Source organism: Thermobia domestica, chromosome 18 (genome assembly GCF_964235325.1).
Source record: "Thermobia domestica chromosome 18, izTheDome1.hap1.1, whole genome shotgun sequence".
Classification (NCBI taxonomy): domain Eukaryota; kingdom Metazoa; phylum Arthropoda; class Insecta; order Zygentoma; family Lepismatidae; genus Thermobia; species Thermobia domestica.
Window position 1 is genome coordinate 37,561,902 of NC_137471.1, and position 18,343 is coordinate 37,580,244.

At 35.0% G+C, this 18,343-nt stretch overlaps 1 protein-coding gene across 1 annotated transcript in view; it reads left to right on the forward strand.

Annotated features, from left to right (window-relative positions):
* The window catches only part of ana3 (rotatin homolog anastral spindle 3), a 105,561-nt gene that overhangs the window by 52,810 nt on the left and 34,408 nt on the right, over nt 1–18,343 (forward strand). The window contains exons 14-16 of the mRNA XM_081745941.1: nt 228–442; nt 15,581–15,737; nt 17,669–17,960. Coding sequence (XP_081602067.1) covers nt 228–442; nt 15,581–15,737; nt 17,669–17,960 — 664 coding nt within the window. The remainder of the gene's footprint in view (nt 1–227; nt 443–15,580; nt 15,738–17,668; nt 17,961–18,343) is intronic.

Here is an 18,343-nt window from a genome sequence, read left to right on the forward strand (position 1 = left end):
TATTAGTTATTTTTCGTGGTGTCAGTGAGTCAACAATTATTGAACTTTGAAAATTAGAAAGAGAAGCAAAGTAAATATATTTTGTTGTTATTAACGATTCTGTTTTTCAGTTGTATATCAATATTTATAACGAAGATTATTTTTTTTCTTGTGTTAACTAACTTTCCATTTTTTGGTAATAAAATTGAAATATTTATTATTTTTTTATAATATTATATCAATGCCAGGTTTGGGAGCAGATTTGGTTGTACGCTCATTGTAAAGAAGAAGGATTAGAACCTGATCTGATATGGCTTGTCCTTCTGTGGATTTCACGAGATCCTGTAGTACGCGCAGCAGGCTTACAGTTAGCAGCTGGTCTTTGCGTAAGCAGAAGAGGATATGAAATTGTTTCTCAAAGTTTGAACAGCGTGTCTGGTGGCATTTGGAACACTGGACTTAGGTAAGTTCTTCTTCCTTGTTAGTGAACAATTATTGATAAGACATATGTATATGCATCTTTCTTCGCACGGGATAAATGTGTTTACGGGAAGTACTTACAAGGTATATATGAACCCCTCACCCTCCTCTTAGGATTTGCAGTTCAATCTATATGGAATGGTGAAAACTCATCTGGACCCCAGTGTTCAGAATTTCATTTAAAACGGTGTAGTGATTATTCAATACGAAAAATTTAAAGAAAAATTTAGTTTTGTCATTCCTTCTCTCTAATTTCTTCTTCTCTGATTGCTGTCTTTATGTTTCTCTATTTGTATAACCTCTTCCATGTCATTTCCTCATCCTGTGCTTCTCTAAGTCTTTTATTCGACATAGGATACTTGGTTTTCTTTTTTAAGTTTGTAAGTTTCTACGCTGCCATTGTAGGGTTTACTATGAAAGTCAAGGTTAGAATCAATGGTATATGGCGTGTAACAATGAAAAATTGATAATATTCAAATATAATAATTATTAACTGTATCGTTGCAGTCTGAAATATTGTTTTTGGCTTAAATTTGGAACCCCTGGCACTCTTATTGTACACATTTTAGTCAAAGTAACGTAATAAAAACCTAATTCGAGGCAGATATTATGTTTAAAAAAATCCATGTCAATCCGTTCGGCCGTGATACGATCACAAACAAGATTATGTTCATTTCTATTACTGTAAATGAATATTGTACTTTATTTCTGTCAGAGAAGATCCATAGTATGAGTTTCAATGACAGTTTCCTTTTTTGCATATTATGGGACAGCGGGTTACGATCCACATGGTGGGTCGCGAAATTCTTTTTGTATCAAACTGAAGTGTTACATATCGCTTAATGTTTGCTGACTGTTATTAAGGGATGAATGTCCTGAAATTTCTGATTAAGTAGTAAATATAAATATAACCTGGATATGTTCCTATGATGATATAATGCAGAGAAAACTAAATACATGGAAGTTCGTCGGGATCGTAATACGACAAATTATGGTTACGTTAAAATATCAAATAATACTTTTGATAAAGTGCATACTTTCAAATATCTATTTTATTTTTTATTTTATTTTATTTATTTATTTATTTATTTATTTATTGAACAAATTCCCAGATACAGCATAACTTTGCCATTTTACACAGGGACATGCTAACAAAAGAAAGAAAAAAAACAAGATAACAATAACAATAACATAGAAAAAAGAGTGTAAGAGTAAAACTATTCCGTCAAAGCTCGTTTAATTGCTCTTTCAAACACTGGGTAGCTCGAAAATATGTCCACATCAGTTGTTACTTGATTATAACAGTTTGGTATTCTATAAAAAAGAGACCTCTGTATAACAGCCAACCTAGGACGGGCAAGATGGAATAGGTGGGTATTCCGGGTGATGCGGGAAGGGACACGTAAGGATAGTTCCTGAAGTAATATTTCCGATCTTAAGTTTCCATTAACTATTTTATGTAGATATTTCAGGTCAGAGATAGTTCTGCGTACTTCAGGAGTCTGAATATTAAGATGTCGCAAGAGTTCCTTCTTAGATAATATTCGAAGTGCAGGAACACGAAAACGGACTATAGCGATGAAGAAATTGAGAACAGAATCAAGTCTGGAGAGATGTGTAGGTGCTGCCATGGCCCATATGGGAGAGCAGTATTCGATCTTGGGCGCTATTAATGTCTTATAAAAAGTTGCTAGTGAAGAAACAGTGCGTAGTTCGGTGAATCGATAAAGAAGTCCCAACATGCGCATTGAATTCTTTAGTATTGAGGAGATGTGGTCAGAGAATGTGAGTTTTGAATCAAAGATGACACCAAGATCATTATGACTAGCAGAATGTGTGATAGGGGAATCGTTGATATGGTATGTGGAGGGAACAGGAGACTTTTTCAAAGTAATAGTAATACTGTCACATTTCTTACTGTTGAGTTTCAAGTGCCACATTTCACACCAGCCTGTAAGGTAATTTATGTCTTCCTGTAGAGCAGTTGTGTCATGGAGACACGATATTTCTCTGTATAACTTACAATCGTCAGCAAAAAGCAGAAGGCCACTAGGTTGAGCTGATAAGTGCGTGTAGAGGTCATCCATATACAGGACAAACAGCAGAGCCCCAAGTACACTCCCCTGAGGCACCCCTGAGATCACGGGTTGGGGGTTAGAAGTCGCCCCTGAAAGAACAACTCTCTGTTTACGGTCCTTCAAGTAGCTTGCGATTAGAGAGAGAAATTTGCCATGTACATTAAATCTATTGGAGAGTTTATGAAGAAGATGAATGTGACTGACAGAATCAAAGGCCTTCGAGAGATCAAAATAGATAACATCTAATTGAGTATTGTTATTCATACATTTGACTGCACAGGAAAGAAGAGTACTTAAGTTTGAGAGACTTGAGCTTTTCGGTAGAAAGCCGTGCTGAGAACTATGGATGTAAGGTGAGGTGAATTTAAGTAGCCTGTCTTTGATTATTTTTTCGCAGATAATTGATATTACAGAAAGAAGAGATATTGGCCTATAGGAGGATACATGATCTTTAAGTCCTGATTTATATATTGGGGTCACGTGAGCTAGTTTCCAACTGGTGGGATAATACCCTTCCTTGAAGCATCTATAGAATAAGATAGATAGAGGAACCGTAATAACTGAAGCAGTTTTGTTGAGAAAGAGAGGACTAATTTTATCAGGTCCAAGTGATCTGTGTGGAGATAACGATAGCAAGAGAGCCAGAACTTCGCCCGGGGTGGTAGAGAGATTGGATAAGGTGTCCGAACAGATGGAGCGGAGAGGGGGAAGATGGGTTGTAGAGGGAAGGGAAGTAAATGTTTTGCAGAAGTAGTTATTGAAGAGGTCGGGTCTTTGATCATCACTCGCTTCAGTATTTTCATCTTGAACTGTTGCCGGTATGCCCGGAGATTTTGTTCTAGATTTAATTACAGACCAAAAGACTTTAGGGTTACTAACAGTAAAATTACCAATTGAGTCCATGTATTCAAAGTATTTACGCCGCTGTACCTTCTTGGCAAGACTTCTAATTCTAGCAAAGTTTTTGTATGTGTAGTCACTCGGATGTGATTTCCATAGAGTCCAGGCAAGCTTTTTGTTTTTAAAAAGTTCACGAAGTTCATTGTCGTACCAGACCGGAAACCTGTTCGATTTTGATGCTTTCACCGGCACAAAGTCCTTTATGGCTGAGTGGACAACAGATGTAAATAAGTCCACAGCGTCGTCAACAGTTCCTGCCTCTAACAAACACCAAGGAAACAGTTCAATAGCCCGGCAGATGTCACCCCAGGGGGCTTTCTTCCAAAGAAGTTGTGACCTACTTTTGAGGGGCTGGTTTGTAGTAGTGGAGGGGAGGAAATCGAAAGAAACATCCAAGGAATCGTGATCCGATGGAAAAAGATTTCTGCATGGGACAACACAACGAGGTTCTAAGTTAGAGAGAATATAGTCAAGATTGCTATTATTGCGGGTATTATGCATATTATGTTGACCTAGACCAAGTCCATGAATAAAATTGTCCATGAAATAACTGTCGTTTCCATCTTTAGTGACGCCATGCTTGCTGTCCTGCCACGTGATGGAAAGGTTGAAATCACCCAATAGGATGACGTCACCGTGTGACAACGCATGTAACAGTGAGTCATGGCAAGCTTCTAAGATGTGCTGGGGGGTGTTCTTATGCGGCCTATAGAAGCACCCAATAAACACAGAAAGACGCTTTGGAATAAATACTTCCACCCAAATGAGTTCACAATCCCGTTCGAGATCCAGTCTTCTCTTGCTCTTCCACTTATTATTTACACAAATCATCACTCCACCTCCACGAGTTATGCGGTCTTTACGATAAATGGTGAAATTATTTGAAAAGCTCATTTCACTGTCGTTCACTGATTCATTCAGCCACGATTCGGTCACTGCGAAACAATCCAATTTTATTTATTTATACAAGTAACAATACAGACATAGTGGACACACACACTGCACACACAAATAGATTATCTATATTCTTAGGCCGGAAATTCTCCGGAACTCCAGAGACTTATTATCAGGCCTATACAAAAAAAACTTAGTTTAGAAACCAGTCTATATGGCCGGATGACCTCCGGTATTCCACGAGGAAGAGAAAAAAAAAAAATAAGAACACTATAAAATACATAAAGACAGACAGACACATACATATATATATTGGTGGCAACACTTCTAATACACACACCACAACTATAAAATTATTTTATTTTTTTCTTTTACATTTATTAGCACTACGACTGGTAACCTCCGGAAATCCTTGAGGTTAAGTTCCAGTCCTTGGCAGGGTTTCTTGTAATATTAATCAGTATTATATTATAAATCATTTTTATAGCTGTTACTTTTTTTACTACAATTTCAATTAACTATCATTTAATTTATTATTAATTTTACATTATCTTTCAACAAGAAGACACATACATAATACAACCTAATGACATAATATGATTGATAGATGACTCTTCACAGAAGCTTTCGCTTGTGAGTGAGAAACCATCTTCATAAAGTATATACGAGTGAAATTTTATCATTTTTTCCTCTTTTTTCTCTTTTTCTTTTTCTTTTTTTATTTTTTTAATTTTTTTTTTTTTTAAATAATAAACCCCCCAGTAGTTGTAGATAAGCATATTTCAAGTGACGTTAGTCGATTATTTACTAATTTAATACATTAATTTAATACGTTAACGCTCTTAAGTCATCATTCTTTATTTCCTTTAACCAATTAGTTATTAGTATTTTTAATCTATGCATTTTTCCTTCTTCCCTAATTTCTTTTGGAGTATTATTATAAAGTTTCGGAGCCAAATAATATGTTTGATTTTGTGATATACCCTTATTTACTTTTATTGTTTCAAGATCTTTTTGAGTTACTTTTCTTGTTCCATACCCATGATAAATTTTATTCCATTCATTTTCATGTTTTTTTACATAGAGTAGGACTGCTTTTATATATAATTTTTCAACAGTTAAGACTGAAAATTCTCTATACAGGTTTACTAGACTGTCTTCTTTGTTTTTATTTAAACATATTCTTATAATATTATTTTGCTGAACTTTTAAAGGTCTTATATGCGTCTCATAGGCAGATCTCCAACTTAAAATACCATACTCTAATATATTTTGTGTTAGTGCATAATATACCATACGTAAAACTTTTAATTCTAAACACCCTCTTAATTGTACAAATTTATACAGCAATTTTCTTAATGTCTTGGCTACATGTTGAATATGCGATGTCCACTTCAAATGTTTATCAATTTTCACTCCTAAATAATTTTGTTCAGTTACTTTATTTATTGTATTACAGTTACAGTCTAAAGTATTAATACAGTTATGATATTTTAAGACAAAATTTTGTGGCTATCCGGTTATTGTTGGTGAGAAAGCAATATAAATGGTTTTCGTTAAGTTTAGTACCAAGGAATTTTGTTCAAGTCATTGTTTTACTTTCTTTACTGTTATTTCCGCTTTTTTATAAGTTTCTTCCCACTTTTTCCCTGTTATTGTTATAGTGGTGTCGTCTGCAAAAGATTGAATATGGCCATCAATGCCTATATTGTACAAATCATTTATATAAATTATAAATAAAATTGGACCTAATACTGATCCTTGTGGCACTCCATAGCTAACCTGTGTTAAGTCACTCATAAAATTTCCAATTTTAACAGCTTGCAATCTATTACTTAAATAACTAGTAAACCACGAGAGTACTACACCTCTTACTCCATAATGTTCTAGCTTAGTTAACAATATATTATGAGATATTGTATCGAATGCTTTGGTTAAGTCCAAAAATATTGTTATTACTTTTTCATTATGATCCATGTAATTTGTTATTATTTCCGTTAGTTTATAAATTGCATCAGATGTACTTCTCTCTTTTCTGAAACCAAACTGATTTAATGCAAGTATGTTATTAGTTTCAAGAAAGGAAACTAATCCCTTTTTAATACATTTTTCTAATATTTTAGCACAATTACTAGGTAGCGATGTTGGTCTATAGTTATTGAGATCCTTTCTTGACCCTTTTTTATATACTGGTTTCACGAGTGCTAATTTAAATTGATTAGGAAAAACACCTGTTTCTAAACTCATATTATATATATGCAACAGTGGTTTAGTTATTTCTTCTTTTACATTTTTCAATATTTTAGCAGTTATTTCATCTAGTCCTGGAGCCGATTTTGCTTGTTCAGTAATAGGCGTAAAAAACATACTGTTTTTAGCTTTGTTTCCTAGATTTTCATTTATTTTGGTTAAATTTACATTTTTTACTAACCTTTCACCTATATTGCAAAAATATTTGTTGAATGTGTCAACTACTACAGGGTGTCACTGGTCATGAAAGTCATGAAAAAGTCATATATTTTGCTTAGTGGTCATGAAAGCCATGAAAAAGTCCTTTATTTACCCAACTGGTCATGAAAATCTGAAATCTCAGAGTATATTTTTAGGTCAGTAATTGTGAGAATTTCCCCCACCAGTTAGTGCTGGCTAACTGGTACTTTACTGTCTTCCTAGCTGCTCCCCATTTCATCTTCTAGTCTCTGTAATGGGGCGTTTACACTTGGTCGATTTAGTCGCACGGCTAAATCGACTCGTTGCATTTGCTACTAAATCGAAGCAACTAGGCCGAATCAGATCGATGGATGTGTTCAATTGTTTCAACCGAAATTGAATGCTGCTTGTCGACTCGCTCTCCTCTGGTCGATTCGAAATCGATTGGCAATTTTAAAGATGTCCAAGCAAGCAGTAATTGGTACAATTTGCGGTGTTATAGCAGAAGAAAATAGAACGTCTTTCAATTCAGTTGCCAGTCGATTAGTCGCCTTCGATCAACAAGCGATTAAATTGAAGTCACGTTTACACGGTCGATTAAGTTGAAAGTGACGTCAATTCAACTGAATCGAACGCAAATCGACTAAGTGTAAACGCCCCATAATATAGTAACAACTTTTTACTGTCCAACTTTCTGATCTGCTATGTCTTTACTTCTAAAAAAATGTAAATTGTGTATTTTTGGGCCTTTAGACTTATGCAAATAATATTATTCGTTTGAGTTTGCAGATTTTAAATTTGATGATCTATTTTTTTAAAACGAATTTCTTTTACAATTTGTTTTGTCTTTGGGCAGTTCTCTGAGTGCTTAATTTCAGACAAATTTCTGCTAGATGGATAATTATACTCAGAATTAAAACTTCAAATACAGTATAGAGTGATTCACTGGTAAGAGCAGGCCCGTATTTAGGTAAGTGCTATTCTGTGCTCGAGCACAAGGCGGCAGAATTTTAGATTCTTTCTTTAAGATTCACAATAAGTGATATTTAAGACTAGCAACCCGCATAGTTCCGATGCACCACTGATGGTAGGGGTTTATTATTACTAATGGTAATTTTTTATCGCCATGGTCATGAAACTTTGAACAAAAAGGTCATGAAAAGTCATGAAAAAGACATGAATTTACTTTCTGGTATTCCAGTAGACACCCTGTACTAGTTTAGGATATTGCTGAAAGTTAATGTTACCCGTAGCCGTTTGTATTACTTTAATGTCCATGCTCTTGTTTTCTTTTTTGTCAATAATGTTTGATATTACATTCCATAATTTACCTGTATTGTTTTCACAATTAACAATCTGCTTTTTATAGTACTCATTTTTTACCATTTTTATCAGTTGAGTTACCTTATTTCTATATTTTTTATAATGTTCTTTTATTTCTAGATTATCTTTATTTTTTATTACAAGTTTGCTTAATTTGTCTCTTTCTCGTATATGTAATATCAATTCATCAGTTATCCATGGCTTTAACTTACGATATTTTGGGATAGTTTTTTCAATTACTATTTATGAAGTTTTAATACATTTTTGTAATGTCGAAATGAAAGCTGAAGTAGCTAAATTTACATCCAAACTTTGATACACATTCAACCAACTACACTTCTGTATTTCATTTTTTAGTCTTTGGTAATCTATAATAGTTCGAGGTTTGTTTGTTATTGATTTATCGGCAATTTCCGTATTTAAGTTAACACTAGTAATATAATGATCTGTAATTGCCGTATGCAATATTGCTGTAGTGACATTTTGATTATATTTTTGCCTTAAAAAGATATGATCTATACATGTTTTAGTTGTTTCAGTTACTCTTGTATAATTATTTATACATGAAATATACCCGTTTTTATAAAGTATGTTTAAGTAGTTGTCTACATTTTCGTCGTACCTATTACTTAATATGTCAAAATTTATGTCTCCAATAACCAACCCATTTGTTTTGACATTTTTAAGTTCATTTTCAAAGGAGCGTAAGAATTCTCTTTCATTACATCTTGGCGTTCTATAAATACACATTAAATTATAGTTTTCTTTGCCATATGAAATATTTAAACTTAGACCAGAAGCATCATTTAATTCTAATTCTGTAATATTCTCAATACTAATGTTATTATTTATAAATACCATTACACCATCTGCTTTATTTAGAGATCGTTTTGTGAAGAAACAATGATAATTTTTTAAATTTATTTAATTTTGATTATGCCATATTTCGGAGAGAACTAATACATGTAAATTAAATTCTAAATTTTGTAATAAAATTAAAAGCTCATCCCAATTTTTACGAACACTTCTAATATTAAGATTCAGGATGTTGATACCAATTTTATCTTTAAACACATTATTAAATAAAGTAACAGTTTCGCATACCTTAGTTTCGATATTTTGTTGAGTATTTATATCTTCAATTATAGAACATGTTTCAAACATTTATTTAACCCTTCCTACAATTCTTACTACCTGTTTTTGCTGAAAATTACGTCAATTTATCAACATCTTCTAGGCTACGTAATATAAAAACATTTTTATCTCCCTCTCTTTTACGCAACTTTATGCTACCTGTAGTATCTACCCACAGGAAGGCATAATTCCTTTCGCTTTTAATTTTCCTGGCTTTTCCAAATACCTTTCTGCGGTTTAGAGTTAGACTTTGATTAACATAGATGGGTTCGTTATGGTTATATCCTAAGTGGGTACAATTGAGATTCCTCTTTACTTTACGTTTCTGGAGGAAATTTTCTTTAACCTCTCTCCGAACAAACTTAACCACTATTGTTCCTGATGTTTGGTGAGGAGCTTTCTTTTCTCTATGGCATACATCTATCATTTCTCTTTCAATGTTTATGTCTAAAGCACTGCCCAACTGTTTTACAACTTCATATGTATCTTCGTTCGTTTTTTCTGGTACACCCTGTATTTCTACCGTGTTTCGCCTTCCATACTGGTCGAGCTCATCTAATCTCATCTCAGTGTCTAGTAGCTGCTTTTTGAGAGCGATGTTTTCTTCCTTCAGTCGTTCAATAGTAGCAAGGCACACAGAAATGCTTTCTGATTGTTTTTTGATGATGTCTGCATTTTCATCCAGTTTCTGATGCGCCAGGTCAAGAGACTTTCCAAGTTCACGCTCAAGGTCGGTATTGTTTTTTTTAATCACGGAGATATCATCTTTTAGTTCTTTTAACAGTTTATAAATGTCTTCGATAGATGGAAGCACTTCATTCTGTTCTGAATTGGTATTATGCCTAGCTTTTATGCAACCTTTACACTTCCAAGGCAGATTAGATTGTTTCATATATTCCACGTCACTTTCTTTTAACTGCGAACATTTTAGGTGGGTCGAGTTTAGACACTCAGTGCACTGAATTTTGGAGGTAACGTCTTGTCTCAGAACAGGTTTGGAACACTCAATGCAGGAACTCATGATGTTTGTTTATATCTTATGATCGTACTCCTATTCAGGTATTTGATGTTTACGTGTCAATCAATTTATGATTTTTGCAACAGATAGTAAAGTCAGCGATATTATTTAACAAAATGTATCTAGTTAAATGTAAGAGTACTTACCGAATTCGTTATTCTTGTATCACTTCACTCACGTAAACAGTATCGCTTAAATTTAAACTAAATATTAGGAGCACTTTATAATGTGTCTTTACACATCCATACCAGCGTTGCCAGTCTAGGATCAATATTAACAGACGAAAACTATATTCACGAAGAAATTAAATGTCGACTAAAAGCTGGGAATTCATGTTATTCAATTCAAAATCTCTTGTTGTCGCAAATTATGTCGAGGAGTTTGTAGCTTAAAATATATATAAAACGATAATCATGCCTGTTGTTCTATATAGTTGCGAAACATGGTCGCTTGCTCTGAGGGAAGAACATAGACTGAAAGTATTTGAGAACAAGATCCTGAGATGAATATTCGGACCCAAGAGGAACAGGAATGTGAAATGGCGGAAACTTCATAACGTGGGACTACATAATTTATACGGTTTACCCAACACTGTTAGGGTCGTCACGTCTAGGAGGCTGAGGTGGGCAGATCATGTAGCCAGGATGGAAGAAAGTAGGAACGCTTTCAAAGTCTTGAATGGAAGACCAATCGGAAAACGACTATTAGAAAGACGTAGGTTGGAGGACAACATTAAGATGGATCTCGCAGAGATAGGAATACAAAGTAGAAACTGAATCCAGTTGGCTAAGGATAGAAGTCAGTAGAGAGCTTTTGTGAACGCGGCATTGAACCTCCGGATTCCATAGGCCATAGAGTGAGTGAGTTAGCTTTTTAGGGCGACAGGAACCAAGACTCTTGCTTCCTAGGTGTAGATAGGTACTTCTCAGAGACCAGGCGTCTTAGAGAATGGACGTGATGGTCAATCAATGGAGATTGATGCCTTCTGCGGTGTTGGCTCCTTTTATCCAGAAATGTTGCCGACTTGATTAATCTTCGTCGCTTGCCGTCCGTTGGCGATTGTTGACAACGTCTTTTTCGTGATTGTCGTCTGATGTTTGTTTACAGCCAGCACGTGTATTTTGTATTTACAATGCTGCTTTTTCAATTGTGTTCACCATTCAAAATCACTTCTAAAACTACTATTGTGATTATGAACGTATAAAGGTTTTTTCATGTCATTCACTTGACACTGTATTAAGCAATGCTTACTACCAATATGAAATCATGAATGACTTCTAGATCTGCACTCGCATTCACCGCTGAGGAAATACCAAAGTCAGCTGCCGTCTGCTCAATTAGCTATAATCACTACATTAACTAATTACTTCAGGAAGTAATAATAAGGGTATAGATCGACAAACTGCACAGACTACGATTTGGATGTTCCACAATAAATCTGTGACAATACTCTTGTCAGGCGAGGAAACCATTTGAAAATGTGAATGTCTGCATAAACCATTCATCCGATTCTTCCGCAGTATTTCCTGAGCCAGATGAAATTCTCGTTCGAACATTGCTAGATAGTTGACCTGTTTTAGTTCTCAATACACGCACTGTTTCAAGGGAAATAATAATAATAATAATAATAATAATAAACTTGATGTCTCATGATTATGCCCTGTAGACTAAAAGAAATTGTTATAACTAAAGCAAAATGGAAAGGTAAAAGCGAGATCGAGGGAGGAAACGGATGAATTCCAAGAAAATCACACCAGTGCCAGAGCTACAGGATTGCTTGAGCTTCGGTCAAGTTGTATGGGATCCAGCGCCTTGAAAGTCTCCATACGTTCAAATGAATATGCAAAAATCGCGTGTATTACTTTCATATCAATGTTCAAGGATGACTGAATCTTGCAGTATGCTGGTCTTTCTCAACCATTTCACGTACAGTATCAACATTATTTACAACAACAGACATGGATGGACTATCTTCACAAAATTTATCCTTGAGAAATGTGCAACCTCGCTGGGACTCGGAACATCAATTGTACGCAGTCTTATTAGATGGTGCTTCATTCCTAGGAGCCGGGAAAAAGGGCACGGTAGGTAAGTTGTAGAGTGCTTACCTCTGGTGCGTGGGGTCCCTGATTCGATTCTCTCCCAAGTACACTCATGTCCAAAATGATTGTCGCATATCTATAACTGTCTTCTTGAAAGAATATAATTTGATAAATGATTTTGCTGGGTACTTTTAAGACTGATACTATATGTATGTTTATGGTAATGTATGTTGTATGTTTATGGTAAATTTCATAGGAAAAGAATTATAAATACGAAAATAAGAATGAGTAAAACAAAATGTTGCTAAATGGACAAGAAAGTTTTATTTTCGTTGTATTGTTCTTATTTACTGCTCTTTTGACATGAAATTTCCCACATGCATATCTTTGCCGATTATACACATACTAACATTATAAGAAATACCGGGCGGATTCGTTATCAAATTATATTCCTACAACATATTTATAGACATGCGATAATAATTTTGGACATGAGTGTACGTTTGTGGTGCACAATATTGTGTCCGTGGGTTTTCTCATGGTACTCCCGTTTTCTTCCCACATTATCATGCCACTAATTTTTCCATCATCATTCGGTTGCTTTAATCATTCTTCTCTCTTAGCCTCCCTTAACTATAATCGTGGAACGTTAAACTGAAAGATTTCATTTTGAATTCGTAGGAGCCAAATGAAGTCGCTTGATCCTTTGTTTCGGTGTTAAACTGATTTGAAATCATTTAAAAAAAAGTCATTGCCCGAAATTGTTGACGAGACATTTCTATTTCTCACACAAAACTACTTCTTTAAACTGTTGAAAAAAGTAAACGAATAGGTTTAAACAAACTATCTAAAATAATTTAAGCATAGACATGTTTATTCTTCCGAATTTTATAATAACGGAACAGTAGCGTCACTGTTATTAGTAGTTTGCAGAATCTGTTCTAGCAGCTCTCATATATATATATATGTATTTCGTTTCCGTTGAAAAGAATTCCACTTGGTTTAAATGAGCTAAAATCATATATCGTGCGAACGAAGTAGCTCAAGTGGTAGAGCGTTGGCTTCGCATTCGGGAGGTCGCGGGTTCGAATCCCGCTGCCGACCATCCTGACTGAGGTTTTCCAGGGTTTCCCTCAGTCCTACCAGGCAAATGCCGGGATGGAACCTACTAAACAGGCCCTGGCCGATACCTTCCCAAATCCTTTCCATTGTTATTGTTGTTGTTGTTGGATATCCAGTGTAAAATGGCCTCTGAGCTGTATCTGGTGATTGTTAAATAAATAAATAAATATATATATAAGCCGGAAATCTCTGGAAAAACCTCAATTCGAATTGTTGCATACCTCTTATCTCACAACAGAAAAAAATAAGGTAGCGGCGGATTTAGGCTTCTCGATGCTGATTTTAAATGAAATTTGGCCATTTCATAAACAACATCAATACGAAAAGTTTCTCTATCAATACTGAAAACAAGTAATCCGCATATTTGGAAATTAATTGTGGCAACTTTTGATTATATCGCTCTGATTATATTAAGCCACACAGTCCAATAAATCATTAATTTCAACTAAACTTTAACACTTATCCCACATAATACTGTACATTCATTTGATCCGAAATCATTGCACCAATGTCAAACATAGTATCTGCTGTTAGTTTCCTTCAATAATTCACTCACTACATTAATTCATTACCCATATTACAGGCCACCTTCATTTAGTTTATACTTTTCACATATTATATCTTATATAATATTACTTTTGCACTAATACGAACACAATTCTTCACAATTGCAGTTTTGAACGTTAATATTTAGCCAATTTAACACTGTTTCGAAGGCGTGTTGATCTATGTGATGTACACTCATGTCCAAAATTATTGTCACATGTCTATAAATATGTTGTAGGAATATAATTTGATAACGAATTCGCCCGGTATTTCTTATAATGTTAGTATGTGTATAATCTGCAAAGACATGTATGTGGCAAATTTCATGTGAAAAGAGCAGTAAATAAGAATAATAAAACGAAAATAAAACTTTTTGTCCATTTAGCAACATTTTGTTTTACTTATTCTAATTTTCGTATTTATAATCATTTTCCTATGAAATTTACCAGAAATATACTTTTTCCGATTATACACATAGTATCAATATTAAAAGTACCCTGCAAAATCATTATCAAATTATATTCTTACAAGAAAACAGTTATAGATATGCGACAATCATTTTGGACGTGAGTGTACCTTGTGTTGCTTCGTCATTCAGTCTGACGAACTACTGCGTTTTCTTTCTATACGTAATGAACATAGATGGCAGCACTCTGCTGACCTGCTTATTGTCAAAAGGCTGAACACTGTATTCCAAGGTCGTCACCTCGACAACTCATGATCAGCTATACTAAGAACTTTGTTTCTTTTTTAACTAACTAACTAACTAACTCTATGGCCTATGGAACCCGGAGGTTCAGTGCCGCGTTCACAAAAGCTCTCCACTGATGCACTAGCTAATTGCATCCAGTTTCTACTTTGTATTCCTATCTCTGCGAGATCCATCTTAATATTGTCCTCCCATCTGCGCCTAGGTCTTCCTAATGGTCGTTTCCCTATGGGTCTACCAGTCAAGACTTTGAAAGCGTTTCTACTTTCTTCCATTCTAGCTACATGACCTGCCCACCTAAGCCTCCTAGACTTGACGACCCTAACAATGTTGGGTAAACCGTATAAACTATGTAGTTCCTCGTTATGAAGCTTCCGCCATTCCCCATTCTCGTTCCTCTTGGGTGCGAATATTCTTCTCAGGATCCTGTTCTCAAATACTTTCAGTCTATGTTCTTCCCTCAGAGTAAGCGACCATGTTTCACAACCATACAGAACAACAGGCATGATTTCTTTTTTAACACTTGACAATTGAAGAAAATCACATAACAGAACCCAAAATCTCTCTAGTGAAATCTACTATACCAGCTGAACCACGTCGGCTTGACACCACCACTCTAGAGAGGGGAGAGAGAAAGAGATAGTGTCTTTTAGTGACTCTTTCATTTGACCTGTCCTGAGAAAATCCTCGTCTCTGGGTGGGTCCAATGAATATCGACTGACACACATAAATACGTCATCATCCGCAAACTTAACATCGTCTGAGATCAAACCAAGGAACTTCAGCGCTGTATCTTTGATTGAGCATGTTTCTACTGCAACGAAACCATTCTGCTCACCATATTTACTGGTTCTCAAGGCTTCTGATTTCTCTTTCATGAAAACCTTTATGTTTTTAAAAATATTTTCTTTCTTTTTATTTTCAGTTTTCTTTTAGATCACAGTGAAGCGTGCATCGTTCGTGAACAAGCTGCATTATTATTAACCAACTTGACAAGTCACTTAGTAGGGTCTCCTGATGTTTCTTCTTCTACTACAACCATGATGTCTGAGTGCACGCATATATCAGAACAACCATGTAAGGTAAGAATCAATAGTTTCATTATGCTTTGTGTATGAATTTCTTTGTAATATTTTTAAATAAAGGGTACACAATCAGGTAACTTGAGACGTTAAATTGTTAACAAAGTATATAAAATTAAAGAAAAATTACTTCAGGTAGATATGGCATAGGTGGGACGTTTATCAACAGTATCTTTGTGAACACCGCTCCAAAGCCTCAAATGTTTATACTGACAAAATATGAGAATAATAATAACGTTTTGAAGTTAAACTGCTCTTTTCAGAATAGAGACTATATGAGATAGGATCTGTTGCTTAAGGAGGAATGCCGAACAACTACTGGGTTTCTTACTCAAGGTTCGAACCTGGGGCAACAAGCACGGAAGGCATGTACGTTGGGGGGAAAGGATTGTCAGTTTTTTTTTTTGTTTTTTTTTCGAAAAGTAAAATTTTACGACTTTTAGGAGGAAAAAGGATATATATATATATATGATATTCAAAAGTTACAAATAATACATACATCGTTTCACATATAGAGTTTCCACCGACCTGGAAATCCTGGAGAAATCAGGGAATTCAGCTTATTCGTAAAAAGTCCTGTAAAAATCAGGGAATGTTAAGTCATACCCGGGCATTTGGCAAGGGATATTTTATAGAATAAATTAGTTTTTGAATCAAACACGCACCAGAGTTGAGCGATCTACCACTGACCCACCGCGTCCCTTCTTTTAAGTTTGTAGATGAAAGCTACTAGAACTTACTTCTGGACGTATGGAAGATCAATCAATTGTTAGAGCAGCATAGCAATTACCTCACTTTCAACAAGTTTGAAGAGGGTTTATTTATTTATTTATTTTTACTAAATACAACCGTTGTACCACGCAAAGAGTGAAAAAGTGACTGACTGAACCAGGACTCAAACCCGGGATCTTCGGAATACCGTGTTGATGCGTTAACCACTATGTTACCCAGTCCGCTTCCCCCCCCCCCAAAAAAAAAAATCTCTCATTCCTGAAAGTTGATGCCTAGCGCTGCTATCTGTGGACAATCCAGTGTCCTTTTTGACGGCTGTGATATCATATATTAATGAAAGAGGAAACTACCTTTTTTTTCACACCATATCCTCTGTAGGTGCGAATTCATTAACACACATCTCTGTTCTGGGAGGCGGACTGGGTAGTGTAGCGGTTAGCGCATCGGCACAGTATGCCGAAGATCGTGGATTGGAGTCCTAGAGCAATCATTCACTTTTTCACTTTGTGTGTTATTGAATTCGTAGCTACAGAGGACATGGATTTTTAAAACAAAATTGTTTCCTTCTTTCATTAATACATCCCTTGTACATTTAACTCGATGGCTGTTTTAATAGAAGCTGGTGCCTTCTTCAGATCCAAATATCCACAACCTTAGAAGTACAACGACCTCTCCGTCATTTTTATATATTCTTGTTCTCTTTTAATTTTTGTAAGATACTTTTAATTGTGATATACCAATTCTCCACTGTTACTGGAATTTGCTAACGATCTTGATAGATGAAATCATATACAAAAGACTAAAAGTTTACAAACCGTGATTTTTGTCTCAATTTCACTACATTGCCAGATTCTTATAAACAGGGTATCATAAGGAATGGATGTTTCAGTAAACCTGTTACTTTGTATCCAAACATCTCCAAGCTTAAAACAGCTGAATGGTGCTACACAATTTTAATGTACTGTCATTTTTATATAAGCCTATTCCTTATACAAAAATGACAGTGCATTAAAATTGTGTAGCACCATTCAGCTGTTTCATGCTTGGAGATGTTTGGATACAAAGAAAGTAACAGGTTTACTGAAACATCCATTCTGTTAAACGCATAAAAGGCTCATTCGGTGAGTATCTTGTAATTTTTACAAAGTGCATCATTTGCGTGCTTTGACATTCTGACAATTGTTTATTTCATTTTCCAGCCAGAAATAGAAGAAATGCACTCCTCGGTACTACCTCTCCTACATAAAGTAGACTTATTTTCTGGAATTCATACACTTATATCAAGACTGTATCTTGGCCACATGGTAGATCCACTTTTTACTGAAATGTCTTCCTTCAACCGTCCTCGATTAAGAAATAACCAGCAATATATATCACCTACAGGATCTCCCCCATATGAAGAGCCATTTAATATAGACTCAGGTAAACCAACGGATGAATGTACAATTATATATAAAAGAAATCTTCAGGGACATTCAACTACCTCAATAGGTAAGTAAAGCTTTACGTAAACCTTCAAGGAAAGAAAATTAGGTAAATAGTATGTTCATAGTAATCCCTTGAGCAGAAGTAGGCCCAGGGGAAACTACTAATGTAAATAATATCTTTTAACAATTAAGCCTTACGTTATGTGTACAGTAATCGGAAACGTTTTTCCTGTACTATTATCGTCCTTAGCGATATGACAAGGATTAATTATAACAGTTGTTTATACTGTACTTCAAGTTTCGTGGAATCATTGCAAAATATTTAACTGTATATTCCGTAATGTGTTATGAACAAGCAAACCAATTAACTCTATGACTTAAAGAAAGCGAAAGTTTAACCATAGAAGTGAACCCTGTCCATTAGACTCTATCCTATGCCGAGACAAT